Source organism: Geotrypetes seraphini, chromosome 5 (assembly GCF_902459505.1).
Source record: "Geotrypetes seraphini chromosome 5, aGeoSer1.1, whole genome shotgun sequence".
In the NCBI taxonomy this organism is placed as follows: Eukaryota; Metazoa; Chordata; class Amphibia; order Gymnophiona; family Dermophiidae; genus Geotrypetes; species Geotrypetes seraphini.
The window spans coordinates 100,068,567-100,083,176 of record NC_047088.1 but is presented as its reverse complement, the minus strand read 5'-3'; the positions used below and the strand labels follow the sequence as shown (position 1 = coordinate 100,083,176).

Here is a 14,610-nt window from a genome sequence, read left to right as displayed (position 1 = left end):
AGCATACGCCAGTGATATCAATTCCCAGTCCTCAAGAGTTGGTTAGATTTTCCAGGATGCATGAGATAGAACTGAATTCAGTAGATGTAGTATGCATGCACCTGTTTGCAGCCCTCAAGAACTGGGAGTACCACTGGCATAAGCTGTTGCTTAAACCAAATATTATTCATGTATCCTGAAAGCCAGTGTCATTTGCAGCCCTCTATGCCTATCAATCAATGATCAAACATTTTTTTACCCTGATAATTCATGCCTTTCCATTATTTTTCTGCATAAACCAGGGGGGTATCAAACTACAATTCAAGGGTCACAAACTAGTCAGACTCTCAGGATAGCCCTGTATGCAAATATATTCATGAATATTCATTAGGGATATCCTGAAAACCAGACTGGGCTGTGGCTCTCCATGATTGCAGTTTGGAGCCCCTTATATCCATTTGTATCATCTTGTACTAAGACACAGTCTGGAACAATTTTTTAAAAATGCAACCCATCACATGGTGTATGCCAGCAGTAAAAGGTGGTGTTGAAAATAAGATTACATAAGTAATAATAAAGACAGCAATACTGCTAGTATAAAAAGTCTAAACCAGGAGTGGGGAACAAGAGCAGCAATCCAGTTGGGTTTTCAGGATTTCCCCAATGAATATGCATGAAATTTATTTGCATGCACTGCTTCCATTGTATGCAAATAGATCTCATGCATATTCGTTTGGGGAAATCCTGAAAACCCGACTGGATTGCGGCCCTCGTTCCCCACCCCTGGTCTACACCCCAGTCCTCAGGACACAGCTAGCTAGTCGGGATTTCAGAAGAGCCACAATGAATATGCATGAGATATCTACATACAAGGTAAACCACATACATAAATTTACTGTAGCTCATGCATAATTCATTGTGGCAGTCTTAAACCTGACTAATATGCCCCGAGGACTGGCTTGTCTAAAATATTGACTAGCTAAACTTCAGTATGAAAATATGTAAATAAGGCAGTGTATCAAATATGGGACTAGTAATTTCTAACGAGATGTGTATGTAATAAAATGTATTTTAATTAAATGATCAATGTGTTTGGCCCCTAGTAGTACCATTTTTCCTATTACTTATGTAATTATATGTTCCCCATCATTTTTGTTTTGTTAAGAAAATACCTAAAATATTCAAGGGCTGGTAAATCTGTCAGTTTTCTTATAAAGTTATTATTTGGATTGAATGAAGTAGGAATTCAGAAAAAAGAGGAACAGTCTGGTTAGTCCCATTTTCTGCATAGGATTTCATCACTTGAAGATCCATAAGGCTCCCAGAATTTGTTTTTGAGGTGAATTCCTACAGTGGAATCTGGCAGTGATCCTCAAGAACAGAGAACACCTGGAAATGGATTTCTGAACCTTTTGGAATAGACTAGGAGAGGAGCCCTTGGGAGGAGAATGACTCTGAAGTAGATTTCTGAACTCTTTGGAATGGAATGTAAAAACTGCCCCTGTGTGTGGGGGGAGGGGGGGGGAAAGAAAAACTCTAACTGGGTTTCTGTGCATTCTTGAGTAGATCACAGGTGGATACTGGAACTGGATTTAAATGCTTCTTGGAGTGGATTCTGGATGAAGTTCCTTGATGAATGAGAATAATATTGTAAAATGGAACTTCTGCACCTCCTCAGAATGGATTCTAACTAAATTCAGCTCAGCGAATGCTAACTTGCTGTATCTCTTTAGACCCCTCCCAGGTCTCTGATGAGAGGCAGGTCATTATCCTTCAATGCCTGGAAGAGGATGTCCTTATCAGAAGGCCCACAGCCCCTCATGATCCTAAACAGCTCCCTCATCTTCTCCTGGCTAGTGCTAAAGGCCCGGATTGTGTCATATTTTTCATCTTTTAGCACCCCTTTACTCAGCAAGACATCCAAGATAGGGTCCACCAGGGAGACTCGACTGATGAGGTCAATTCTGTGCTTGTCCACAAAGTGTTCTGAGCAAGAAAAAGATAAGAGCAACCAACATGAGAAAGAGCAGAATCACTTTCACTATAAAATACTAGATATCAAACTGAATTTTAAAAAATACACTGTAGCACTTGATGAAGGAAATTAATATCCTTTTTAAGGGTTCCAAAAGAGTAAGACCAAAGAATCATTTCTTTTGAATTTAATTTAATTTTGAAATTTATATTCCACACGTTCACCTCATACGGCTTGCAAATAAAATAATGCATCTTTGATTGAAGACAGAAGAGTCATCCTTTCCAAATATGCACTTTATGGGGGGGGGGAGCCTTTGGCATTAATCCCATTTTAAGATAACCCACAAATCATTTTTCTAATTATTTCAGCTTCACTACCGCCAGCTTCCAATAATTCTGAATGCAAAACTTTTAATCGATTGCTTCATTTAGGTGTCCTTTTACTAAAGTATGACGTTAGTGTATGCTAAGTGCCATATGGCCCACAGGTATGAAATAGGACATAAAAGCATTTAGCAAGCATTATAAGTGTGTGCTAAGCTTTAGTTAAAAAAAGTTTCTTTAGTAACATAGTAGATGATGGCAGATAAAAACCTGAATGGTCCATCCAGTTTGCCCAACTTGAATCAATTTAAATTTTTAAAATTTTTCCTTCTTAGCTATTTCTGGGCAAGAATCCAAAGTTCTACCCGGTACTGTGCTTGGGTTCCAACTGCTGAAATCTCCGTCAAAACCGACTCCAGCCCATCTACACCCTCCCAGCCATTTAATTAAAGGATTTAGAATCATGTTTTAAACTATTATAATCCATGTGCCTTAAAAATGGATTTCAACATTTTTCATCTAATTAATGAATATTTTTGCCTCAGCTATACACTATAATGGAGCAATCGATTAGGGGTTTGCTATATCTCACCGCATTAAAGCTGAATCCATCTCATAATCCATTCCATAAATCATTAAAATGACCCATAAATTCTATAAAGTGCACCTATGTTGGAACGCCTAGCTTAATTGATTAATAGGCTATATTGGCATCGATAATTGAAACTTAACACCTCATAAGTGATGTTAATTGAAGTTAAGTAAACTTTTAACCACTTATTCATTGTCTTTCCAATAGTCTCATTCCAATCACTCCTATTCCTAAATCTGATCTTTTAAAATCTGACTTCCAAGCTGATTATAGAATCCTCTTCCTTAAAAATTAAGAGGCCTTTTTACTGGAATGCGTTAAGCAATTAATACCCAAATTAGCATGCGCTGTTATCACATAAGCACAGTAACAGTTACTGTGATAGCCATAATGGCTAACATGAACTAATTCTCAAGAACTGGGTGGGTTATAGAAACAGAATGGACGTGGACTGCACATTGGAGTTAGGGCTCAGGACTTAGCACAGGAACACTAGAGGTGCTAACAGGACAATTCTACAACAAAGCACAGAAGTAAGAGCTTGTTATATAATAATAATAATAATTTATTTTTTTGTATATCGCCATACCCAGGGAGTTCTAGGCGGTTCACAACAAATAGATGAATTATTACAATTTTCTTATTGGGGAAATAATAGAGGAATGATGGGAGGGGAGGGTGGTAATTTTATAAAGGAATGTAAGCCCTTACATTTCTTTACAGAATCTAGCATAACGTTTAGGCGCATTCTCTTCAACCAGCTACAGAGCCGTTACCCAAGTAACTTACAGCATTTTGTAAGTTATGTGCATAAGTGGAAGCCCCGCCCATGTTCATCCCCTGTGTACACACCCCTTGCAATTAAACACCACAGGACCCTTTTACAAAAACTTAGCACGCTCTGACAGACATTGGCATGCGCTGAATGCCACGTTGCTCATAGGTATGAAATAAGTCATGCAACTTTTAGTGTGAGCTAAAGTTTTAGTAAAAGGCCCCTATGTAAATTAAGTGAGTATCTAACAAAAAGCACTCAGCCCTGGATTCGCTAAACGGCGCCGTTGTCGGTGGCCGCCGACTGCATGTCAATCACATGTTGGTGCTGTTTAGAGAATCGCTTCTCTTGCAAAGATAGGTGTGGAAATATAGGCCACGGTTTTTAAGGTCTATATTTCCAGTGTCTACCAGTAGGCGCCTTGAAATGTCTTTTAAGTCCTCTTTTAAATGACATTTTAGAGTTAACTTACACACTGGTAGGGCGCCTACTGGCACCTACATTAAGGTGCCATTCAGAGAATATGGGCCTTAGGAATTATGTTAGCATTTCTGCATGTAAGAACATACATATGAGAGTAAATGCGAATGTGTAACTTGCAGGCTAAATGTCAGTGCCTAGGTTACAGAATTGCCACTATGTGCAAACAGTAGAGAACTTTCCAGTGTGTTAATTTGCAAAGGACATACTGGCCACACTCCCCCAAAGGTTCCTGCACAGTCTTCGCACTTACCACGAGTTAAAATTTGCTACTACATCAGGGTTAAGTGCAAAAACTTACTACGCTTTACTAAAAAGGCCTCAAAGTATTTTAAGGGTCATGTACTACTAAGACATTTTGCAGACAATTTTTAACCCATGCAAATTATGCACCACAAAAATATTATACATCATTGAGTAGTCTTTTTCCCCCCCTAAATTTGGTTCCTGAAGCCAGTTTTGACACATTCCATACGTTAATAGTTCAAGAGCTGCTTTGCCCAATTTTGCATCGCAGCACTTAAACTTGAACAAAATCCTGCAGGTGGAAAACTGTATTCCTTGCAAAGGTGAAAAATTCTGCAAACACAGCTTTGCCCAGTGAAGCAGGAAATAATGCATGCTCTTGCTAATAAAGCACACTACTTTCTGTTTTTGTATGAAAAGCCGAGTTTGTAAAATTTTCCTCTGCATAGTATCTTGGTCTCTTAGGGGCCCTTCGACTAAAGCTTAGTGTATGCTAAATGCAGTGTGTCCTATTTTATACCTATAGGGCATGTAGCACTTAATACAAACTAATGTCCATTAGTGTGTGCTAAGTCTTAGTAAAAGTGTCCCTTAGACTCAAAACCTGTCCCTTTAAGTTATTTGCTATTAAACTCTGTGGACATCATAAAAGATGGCAATAATAAAGTTGTTGCTATTAATTTTCTAAGCAGAGATATTCTCCCGTCTCCTGCTTCGAATTTACACTCAAAACCTATTTTTCTCAAGTTCCTCTAAACTAATATTTATTTCTTTATTCTTTTCCACATAGATCTTTAATTTAAGATGGCTAAACATTGTCACAATATAGAGGTTGAAAATGTAAATGCATGCATTGTGATATAGGTGCTAATACTGACCCAACAGAGGATCTTCCCAATTGGTATGAACCTTAGGTAGACAAAGGTTGGAACAATGGTGTTTTCTGTTATTAAAGAAATTTCTTTTTAAACAGATTTGTTTTTAAACCCAACCTGAGGAAAAAGTGTGGAATCTATTTGAAATATAGGGAGCACAGCAGGATATATATCAGCTTACCTGTAGCATTTCCAGCACCAGCACGTGCTCCAGAACTTTGGGACTGTCCACTGGCCCCTGAGGAGGTGGAGGTGGAAGTCTGGGGACCTATAGAAAAGAGGGAGGCATTCTGGTGAGACATTCTCAGACCATAAAGCATCTATTAGATGTGAGGATCTCACACAGACCCTGTTGTGGCTCTGAAGAATCAGAAATCTATCTGGCCCAAACCCCCTTAAGTTCCAAAATGTATGCATTTTTCTGTTAGGTTTGAATATGGTCTGTGTGTTGCCCTTTTCTGTCCCCTCTCTCAAGTGAAAGTATCTGTTCATATTGCTTCTGCTTCCCCTCCCCCTTTCCCTCCTCACCAGTTACTCTTCCTCATCTAAAGTCTTCTCATCTCCTGCCTGGTCCCTCTTTATCTCTATTAATTTTTATTACTCTTTCCTTGACCTTACCCCTACTTCTTCTCGAGCAGTTCCTGTATCCACTGGTTTTCCTAGCTGTACTCTCTCCTTAGCTGTTATGTCTCTATTGCCTCTACTTTCCCCCTTGCTAGTCCCTCTCCCCCCCCCCCCATCCTCTGTTTCCCTGATGACTCTATTACTGTCACTGACTCTTATCTGGCTTTTCTCCTGCCTGCATTCTTTTCTTAACTATCACTCTATTGCCTCTGCTCACCTCTCTCCCCAGTGTTTCTCTGTTTAATGCCTGTCTCCTCCCCCCTCCCCCCAGTGAATTTCTTCGTTTATCGCCCTTTTCTTTTCCCCAGCAGTAACTGTCTCTATTGCCTCTGCTTACCTCTCCCCCCTACAGCTTGTCTCTGTTAAATGCCTCTGACCTTACCTTTTCCCTAGTTGCTCTTTCTCTAGCAGTAAATGTCTCTAGACCCCTCCCTCTAGCTGACAGCCCCGCTTTGCGACTGCCATACTGGGAAGCCCCAGAAGCAGAGGGTGAAAGGCGGAAGAGAGCAACAAAGTGGCGGGCAAACGGATTTAAAAGGGACTGAGAAGTTTTCGGGAAAATCCGAGCGCTTGCAATAGATCCAGACGTTAGAAACAAAGTTCGGAAGACGAAGCGACTCAACTAAATTCTCTCTGCGGGTTTCTCCTTCCTGCCACAGTTCTACACAGTAAATATTTTAGTTTAAGGCAGATGGAACTCTGGCGGGGGAGGGGCTTCCCATTGACCCTCTAAATCTAGGGCCTTGTTAAAGGACCTCTTAACTCATTTACTCCACTGGGGTGAATTCAGATGCCCCCCTTTGCGGATCCCCCTTTTGGGCTGCGTTTAGCTCCCCTACCTCCCTGCAGGGCTTTCCTGAGCTTCTCTGCCACCTTCTTCTCGTTGATGCTCTCCAGGATGTCCACGGTCACCCTGATGCCGTACTCCTCCCTGTAGAAGCTGATCAGGAGATCTGCGATGTCCAGCGGGTCCGCGTTCTCCAGCCGGCCCCGGGGAATGTTGTCGAAGCCCTCTTCCAGGTCCACCTCGTTCAACTTCCGCTTGAACTTCTTCAGCTGGTTCTCCTGCAGCTCTTCAAGGCTGCCCACCAAGTGGTCCCGGAGGGTCTTCCCCATCTCGGGTCACCGACTGAACTCCCCCCCCCCCTCCCCTCCCCTCCCCCGCTACCTGCGGTTTAGCACATAAGCAAGATTCAGGAAACAAACTCGAGAGGCTGCGGATTGTGCAAACTGAGCCTAAGGGGAGGAGCTGGAAGGGAAGGGGTAAAACGCGGACCTCGCGGACCTTACGGACCTCGCGGATCTAAACCGGCACGGCCTTAAAAATTCTTCCGACATTCAGCTGACAACTGCGGTTTCAAACTTCATCATTGCAAGACCGGCTTTTCTACCACTATAGCTGCTATTGAGATGCCGGCAAGGAAATTTAATATCGCTCCCCTCATCCTGGACTTGAACCCGTACTGTTAGTCTCATAAACAGCTGCACTAACCTCTACACTATGTTCTTAGCTCATAAAATTGTACGTTTTATAACTTATATTTTCTGTACAGGTTATCAGTCTCTCACTCCTGCCACCTGTCAGGATCCATTTGCTAATTTGTCTAAAAAAACCCAAAACCAGAAGCCCACTCTTTTCTTATTCTTTTACCTATTCTCAATAAAATTTCAGAAAAGTGTACTTTACCCTGGTCTTGAACCCAGCCCATCGGGGTCCCAGTCAGCTGCCTTAACCCCTAGGCTAGAGCCTAGCTTGAGTAGTTGCAAAAAAATTTCAATCTTTTAGTCTCTGCATATCTTATGGCCCTTTAACTCCCACGGACCTCCATTACAGCTTGACTCTGACGGACCCTAATGCTGAGAAGGGTCTAAAAGGGAGGATCCGTGATGTAAAACATAAGTTTTTCAATGCTGGGGAGAAAAGTGTACTTTCCCCTGGTTTTGAACCCAGCCCATCGGGGTCCCAGTCAGCTGTCCTAACCCCTAGGCTAGAGCCTAGCTTGAGTAGTTGCAAAAAAATTTCAATCTTTTAGTCTCTGCATATATTATGGCCCTTTAACTCCCACGGACCTCCATTACAGTTTGACTCTGACGGACCCTAATGCTATGAAGGGTCTAAAAGGGAGGATCCGTGATGTAAAACATAAGTTTTTCAATGCTGGGGAGAAAAGTGTACTTTCCCCTGGTCTTGAACCCAGCCCATCGGGGTCCCAGTCAGCTGCCTTAACCCCTAGGCTAGAAGCCTAGCTTGAGCAGTTGCAAAAAATTTCACTCTTTTAGTCTCTGCATATCTTATGGCCCTTTAACTCCCACGGACCTCCATTACAGCTTGACTCTGACGGACCCTAATGCTGAGAAGGGTCTAAAAGGGAGGATCCGTGATGTTAAACATAAGTTTTTCAATGCAGGGGAGAAAAGTGTACTTTACCCTGGTCTTGAACCCAGCCCATCGGGGTCCCAGTCAGCTGCCTTAACCCCTAGGCTAGAGCCTAGCTTGAGTATTTGCAAAAAAATTTCAATCTTTTAGTCTCTGCATATCTTATGGCCCTTTAACTCCCACGGACCTCCATTACAGTTTGACTCTGACTGACCCTAATGCTATGAAGGGTCTAAAAGGGAGGATCCTTGATATAAAACATAAGTTTTTCAATGCAGGGGAGAAAAGTGTGCTTTCCCCCGGTCTTGAACCCAGCCCATCGGGGTCCCAGTCAGCTGTCCTAACCCCTAGGCTAGAGCCTAGCTTGAGTAGTTGCAAAAAAATTTCAATCTTTTAGTCTCTGCATATCTTATGGCCCTTTAACTCCCACGGACCTCCATTACAGCTTGACTCTGACGGACCCTAATGCTGAGAAGGGTCTAAAAGGGAGGATCCGTGATGTTAAACATAAGTTTTTCAATGCAGGGGAGAAAAGTGTACTTTACCCTGGTCTTGAACCCAGCCCATCGGGGTCCCAGTCAGCTGCCTTAACCCCTAGGCTAGAGCCTAGCTTGAGTAGTTGCAAAAAAATTTCAATCTTTTAGTCTCTGCATATCTTATGGCCCTTTAACTCCCACGGACCTCCATTACAGCTTGACTCTGACGGACCCTAATGCTGAGAAGGGTCTAAAAGGGAGGATCCGTGATGTTAAACATAAGTTTTTCAATGCAGGGGAGAAAAGTGTACTTTACCCTGGTCTTGAACCCAGCCCATCGGGGTCCCAGTCAGCTGCCTTAACCCCTAGGCTAGAGCCTAGCTTGAGTAGTTGCAAAAAAATTTCAATCTTTTAGTCTCTGCATATCTTATGGCCCTTTAACTCCCACGGACCTCCATTACAGCTTGACTCTGACGGACCCTAATGCTGAGAAGGGTCTAAAAGGGAGGATCCGTGATGTTAAACATAAGTTTTTCAATGCAGGGGAGAAAAGTGTACTTTACCCTGGTCTTGAACCCAGCCCATCGGGGTCCCAGTCAGCTGCTCTAACCCCTAGGCTAGAAGCCTAGCTTTAGCAGTTGCAAAAAAACTTATATCTTTTAGTCTCTGCATATCTTATGGCCCTTTTAACTACCACATACAGCTTGACTCTGACGGACCCTAATGCTGGGAGGGGAATAAAAGGGAGGATCCATGATAAAAAAGCCCGAGAGCTTGTCTCGATGGGCGGCTCTAACGCGGAGCTGGGAGGCCCGTGGAGCCGTCCGTCGGGAAAATGTTAGGAAGGGGGGTTAGGCAGGCAGGGAAGCTAAATTGAAGGGAGGAGGTCGAATCAGGGTAGCAGGATAGGGTGGGGAGGAGGTATATAAGCAGGGCTCTCGGAGGACCGTAACGGTTTCCGTTCCTCCGAGGCTGCTTTTGTTTGGTCGGCTGTTCGCGGAGTCCTGTGGCCTGCCACGTGGCCATTTTCGTTTTCGGGCGACCGGACGGCGGAGGGTGTCGGCGGCAAGTGTCGGGTCGGGAGGATGGCGCGTGCACCCACCTCCGATGCTGCTGATCTCGCGGAGCTGTCCCTGTTAGCTGGAGACTCGCTGGATGAAGAGGACCGGGAGCCGGTGAGTGCTTCTGCTTGGGAGGGGGCCGATCTTTACCTCCTCGGCGCTCGCATTCGGCTGCTCGAACGGCGATAGCGCTGGAGGTAGGGGGGGAGGTGCTGTCTGCTCTTGGCTGTGCGGGGTTGGCCCGCAGGGGCAGAAGCAGGCTGCAGGGAGGCCGTGGGAGGGGTAGAGACGTTCCTCGAGCAGGCTGTGTGCCTGTGGAGCCTTCAGCAGCTGCTCCTGATGGAGCTGGGAGGTCTTCTGCTGCTGGGAGTGTGCCTTCTATTGAAGTGCCTGTAGCAGCTCCGGGTGGTTCAAGGGGTGTGTGGGCTGGGTTCGGGCCTGGCCAGCAGGGTGGACCAGCGTATTCCTCTGGGGTGAGGGGTGAGGTTGGGGTAGATACCCCCGTGCTTCCCTCCACGTCCGGGTTGGGTCGTGGGTCACCGGCGGCCTCTTGGTGGCCTCCGTGGACGTTTGGGCCTTGGGGTTCTCCTTGGGGATCCGGCCCCTGGGCTATGGGTCCTCCTCCTTTCCCTGGAGCGGTTCCATCGCCGTCTTTGGGCCCTGGCGCCTCTTTTGGGGGCGGGACTCGGAGGTTGGAAGGGGGGGAGATCAGCTGGTGGGGGCTTGGCCCCCAGGGTTAACTTCTCCTCATACTGTGCAGGTTGCTGGCCCCTGTGTGGATTTTTTCCCCCAGGATCCCGCCGCTGGACTTGAGCGCTTCATGGAGCCTTGTTCTGCCGGAGTTTCGACCGGAGGTCAGATGGAAGCCCCGCGGACCGGAGTTGAGGAGCCAGTGCAGGCGAGCCAGAGCCCTGTTATGGTGGTTGCTTCGGAGGGCGCCACTCCTGGAGTGGCAGGTGCAGGATGCGGACCTGGAGGAGTCAGGAACACGAGGAACATGGCATTCGAGGCTGGGGTTGGGGACCAGGGGGGGAAGTGGAAAGAGAAAAAGAAGGGTAGGAGGGGCCATAGGAGTAGGACTTCTTCTTCGTCCTCTTCGTCTTCTTTAACCTCCTCTTTATCTTCGACGTCGTCTTCCTCGGCAGGGTCACCTCGGCGGGGGTCGGGTAAGAAGCCAGCGCAGGAGGGGGGATAATCGGGGGGCTCCGGCTCTCGTAGCGCTGTCGGAACTGTGGGAGAAGGTTCCGCGGTCTCTACGTCGTAAGATCCGGAAGTGTACATCTGTTGACGTTTTTCGGCTTCTGGAGGGCAGAGTGCGTGGGCGGAAGAAGAAGAGTAAGAAGGAGGGGGGAAGCAAAAGGTGGGCTTGGTGTCGCGCAATGTCGTGAATTGGACACGTGCATTTTTGAGGTTGGCAAGTGTCTGGGGGCGGGAGCGCCCTCAGGACTACGGCCTTTTGCTGGCCTATGCTGATTCCATTCTTGATGCTTATCAGCGGTTCGGCGGGTGGTCGTGGCTCAACTACGATGAAGCGTTCCGCGACAAGATGGAGGAAAACTGGTACATGTCCTGGGGTACGCAGGACATCAATCTGTGGCTCACTCACATGTCGAAACCTGCGGGGTCGGGATTGAGTTCGTCAGGGAAGCCGGGGTCTCAAGTCTCTGGGGGGGTTCGTTTCTTTTGTCCCATTGGGGGCCCGGGGGCTGTGGGGGGTCCTGGCCTTTGCTGGCAGTTCAATAAATCTTCCTGTTCCTTTACGGACTGTCGTTTCCGTCACGCCTGCTCCTTGTGCGGGCAAGGGCACTCAGCGCTCAAGTGCCCCAAGAAGGGAGCTGGGCCACCTCCCACCCTGGCTAAGTGAGGTCGGGGTGCAGGGGTTGCCCACCCCGGTCTGGGTGGGTGCCATGAGGCCTTGGTTGGACCTCTACAGTGACATGCGGGCCACTGCGACGCTTGTCCGGGGATTTAGTGAAGGTTTTGTTATTCCATATTCACTTCCTTTGGCTAATGTGCAGGCGTCCAACGCTTGTTCGGTGTCTCAGTTGCAGGTGGAGGTGCGACGTAAGTTGTGTGAAGAACTTGATCAGGCGCGAATTGAGGGGCCCTTTCAGGAGCGCCCGTTCCCTGTGATGGTATTGTCCCCTCTGGCGATTATCCCTAAGAAAGAGCCGGGCAAATATCGCCTGATCCATAATTTGTCCAGGCCCGTTGGGCGCTTGGTGAATGATGGTATTCCTCGCGATCTTTGCTCTGTCCACTATGCCTCCTTCGACAGTGCCTTACACCTCGTTCGACAGGCGGGCGGTTGTGCTTTGCTGGCTAAAGTGGATATCAAGTCAGCCTTTAGGTTATTGCCGGTTCATCCGTCTTCGTATCCTCTACTGGGGTTTTGGTTCGAGGGTGCCTTTTACTTTGATCGCTGTCTGCCGATGGGTTGTTCCGTATCTTGCGCATTTTTGAGTTGTTCAGCTCCTTTCTGCATTGGGTTACTGTTCGTCGAGCGGGGAGGGTTTCGGTGGTTCACTATCTGGATGATTTTCTTTTCGTTGGTGGGGCGGGTTCTGGTGATTGTAGTCTGTTGAAATCTACTTTCGAAGCCATGGCTGCTGAATTTGGGGTGCCGTTGTCTGCTGATAAATCTGAGGGGCCCACTACTTGTCTCACTTTCTTGGGGATCGAGATTGACTCGGTGGCTATGGTGACTCGGCTCCCGTCGGGTAAAGTGCGACAGTTGTTAGCTTTGATTTCGCTTGTTCGGGACACCCATAAACCTACTCTGAGGGTGGTTCAATCTTTGTTGGGGTCCCTTAATTTTGCCTGTCGGGTACTGCCTATGGGCCGTGCCTTTTCTCGTCGTCTGGCGGTTGCGACGTCGGGTATACGTGATCGTAGACACTTCGTACGGATTACAGCGGGGATTCGAGCGGATTTGCATATGTGGTCTTTATTCTTATCCCAGTTTAATGGGTCGCTCCCGATTCAGCTTCCTGACGTCTCTACCGTGGATCTCAAGCTGCAATCAGATGCTGCTGGCAGTGCGGGTTTTGGTCTTTATTGTCAGGGGGACTGGTGCGTGGCAGCGTGGCCTGAGGGTTGGCGTCAGGCAGGTATTACTCGCAATATGACCTTACTGGAATTTTTCCCCTTGCTGGTGGCGTGTGAGTTGTGGCCGGAGAAGTTACGGAATCGGCGTGTTGTTTTCTGGTGTGACAACATGGGGGTGGTGGAGGTGGTGAACCGGCAAGCAGTGAAATGCTTGAAGGTGAACGCGGTGATGCGGGAACTTATCTTGCGCTGTTTGTATCTTAATTTATACATTCGGGCTCGCCACGTCCCCGGGGTTCAGAACAGGATTGCTGATGCCCTTTCTCGATTTCAATTTTTGCAGTTCCGGCAGCTGGTGCCGACAGCGAAGACGGATGGGTCGCCGATGCCAGAGCGCTTGTGGAACCTGGTGGTGAGCGGATCTGGAGCCTGTTGCAGCAGTCCGTAGCTCCTGCTACTTGGACTCGGTACAATTGAGGTTTTGTCACAGTGTTCAACTTTCTGCGTCCGCGGGGTTGGGTCCCCGGCCCTGTCACTGAGGTCTTGTTAGCGGACTTCTTAGCTGATTCCCTGGCTGCGGGCTGTTCCCGTAGTGCAGCGGCGGGTCATCTGGCAGGCTTTGCTTTCTTTTGTAGGGCCTTCGTGTGGTACTGCCCAGTGACAGGATTTTTGCCGCGCAGGATGCTGGCGGCCTGGGATCGGGTGGCTCCGCGGTTGCCGGATTCCCGGTTGCCTATCACGCATGCATTGTTATCTCGCATCTTAGGGTTTTGCCTGGGATTGCGCATTCGGGCTTTGAAGCTTGTTTATTTAGGGTGGCTTTTTCCTTGGCGTTCTTTGGGGCTTTACGAGTGGGTGAGTTGCTTGTTCACCCGTCCGACTTACGGGGCATGCATAGTCAGGTGCTCGTGGCTGGGGATACAGTGCGGTTATTCATTGCCCGGTCTAAGTCAGATCAGCTGGGCAGGGGGCGCACAATAGTATTGCACTGAGTGGAGGGCTGTACTTCGTGCCCTGTCCAATCTCTGGCTGCCTATATGGTGGTTCGACCTACTTCGGACTTGGCATTGTTGATACATGCCGACGGCACTCAACTTACTCGTTTCCAATTTCTGACAGTTTTGCATCGGGCACTGGGTCATTGCGGCGTTGAGCCGATGCGCTTCGGCACGTACTCCTTTCGCATAGGGGCTGCTACCATTGCCTTCGAGGCGGGGATGCCTGCGGAGGTTATTCGACAGTTGGGTCGTTGGTCCTCGGAGGCCTATCGTGGCTACATCCATTCATCGGGAGCTGGGCGGGGGAGTTCTTCGTCTGGTCAGTCGAGTGGGTAAGGGTGCTCCTGAGCCGGTAGGGGGGTCCAGGGAAGCTTGGTGGAGTGGCCAGTTTGGGGGAGGGGCTGTTTGCTTTTGGGGTCAGTTGGGTGGGTTCCCTGCATGGCCTCCTGTTACTAACTTTTAGGGTGTCGGTGGACGTTGGCTTGACTGCTGGGCTTTGCTTTACAGGTGCCGCTCGACGTGTTCTGTCGGTTTGGATCGTCGGGCACTCCTTCGTCTATTGGGCTGGGGAGCGTGCTGTGGTCCGACCATGTGTCAGCACTTGGGCCTTCGTCTACGTGGAGTCTATGTCTCTTGGTGGGGGCAGCGGGGTATGCGTTGGCACCAGCTGCTCCCTTTTCTGGATGATCTTCATCGTTGTGCCCGGCGTCCGGATCTTTTACTTTTTCACCTTGGGGGCAACGATGTTGATTCACTTAGTAGAAAATTTTTAATTGAT

At 47.6% G+C, this 14,610-nt stretch overlaps 1 protein-coding gene across 1 annotated transcript; it reads right to left on the bottom strand.

Moving 5' to 3' along the window:
* Positions 1-1,108: 1,108 nt before the first annotated feature.
* Positions 1,109-7,045, bottom strand: LOC117360253 (apoptosis-associated speck-like protein containing a CARD). Its single transcript, XM_033943907.1, has 3 exons — positions 6,712-7,045; positions 5,430-5,516; positions 1,109-1,965 (listed from the first exon to the last, which is right to left on the bottom strand). Exons 1-3 carry the CDS (start codon positions 6,986-6,988, stop codon positions 1,709-1,711), a joined length of 621 nt encoding a protein of 206 aa, XP_033799798.1. The 5' UTR covers positions 6,989-7,045; the 3' UTR covers positions 1,109-1,708.
* Positions 7,046-14,610: the final 7,565 nt, after the last annotated feature.

Coding starts and splice junctions, on each gene's coding strand:
- LOC117360253 (XM_033943907.1), bottom strand. CDS start 6,988: ATGGGGAAGACCCTCCGGGACCACTTGGTGGGCAGCCTTGAAGAGCTG. Junction 5,517..6,711: donor CAGGAAAGCCCTGCAGGGAG/GTAGGGGAGCTA, acceptor TCTTTTCTATAG/GTCCCCAGACTTCCACCTCC. Junction 1,966..5,429: donor TGGTGCTGGAAATGCTACAG/GTAAGCTGATAT, acceptor TTTCTTGCTCAG/AACACTTTGTGGACAAGCAC.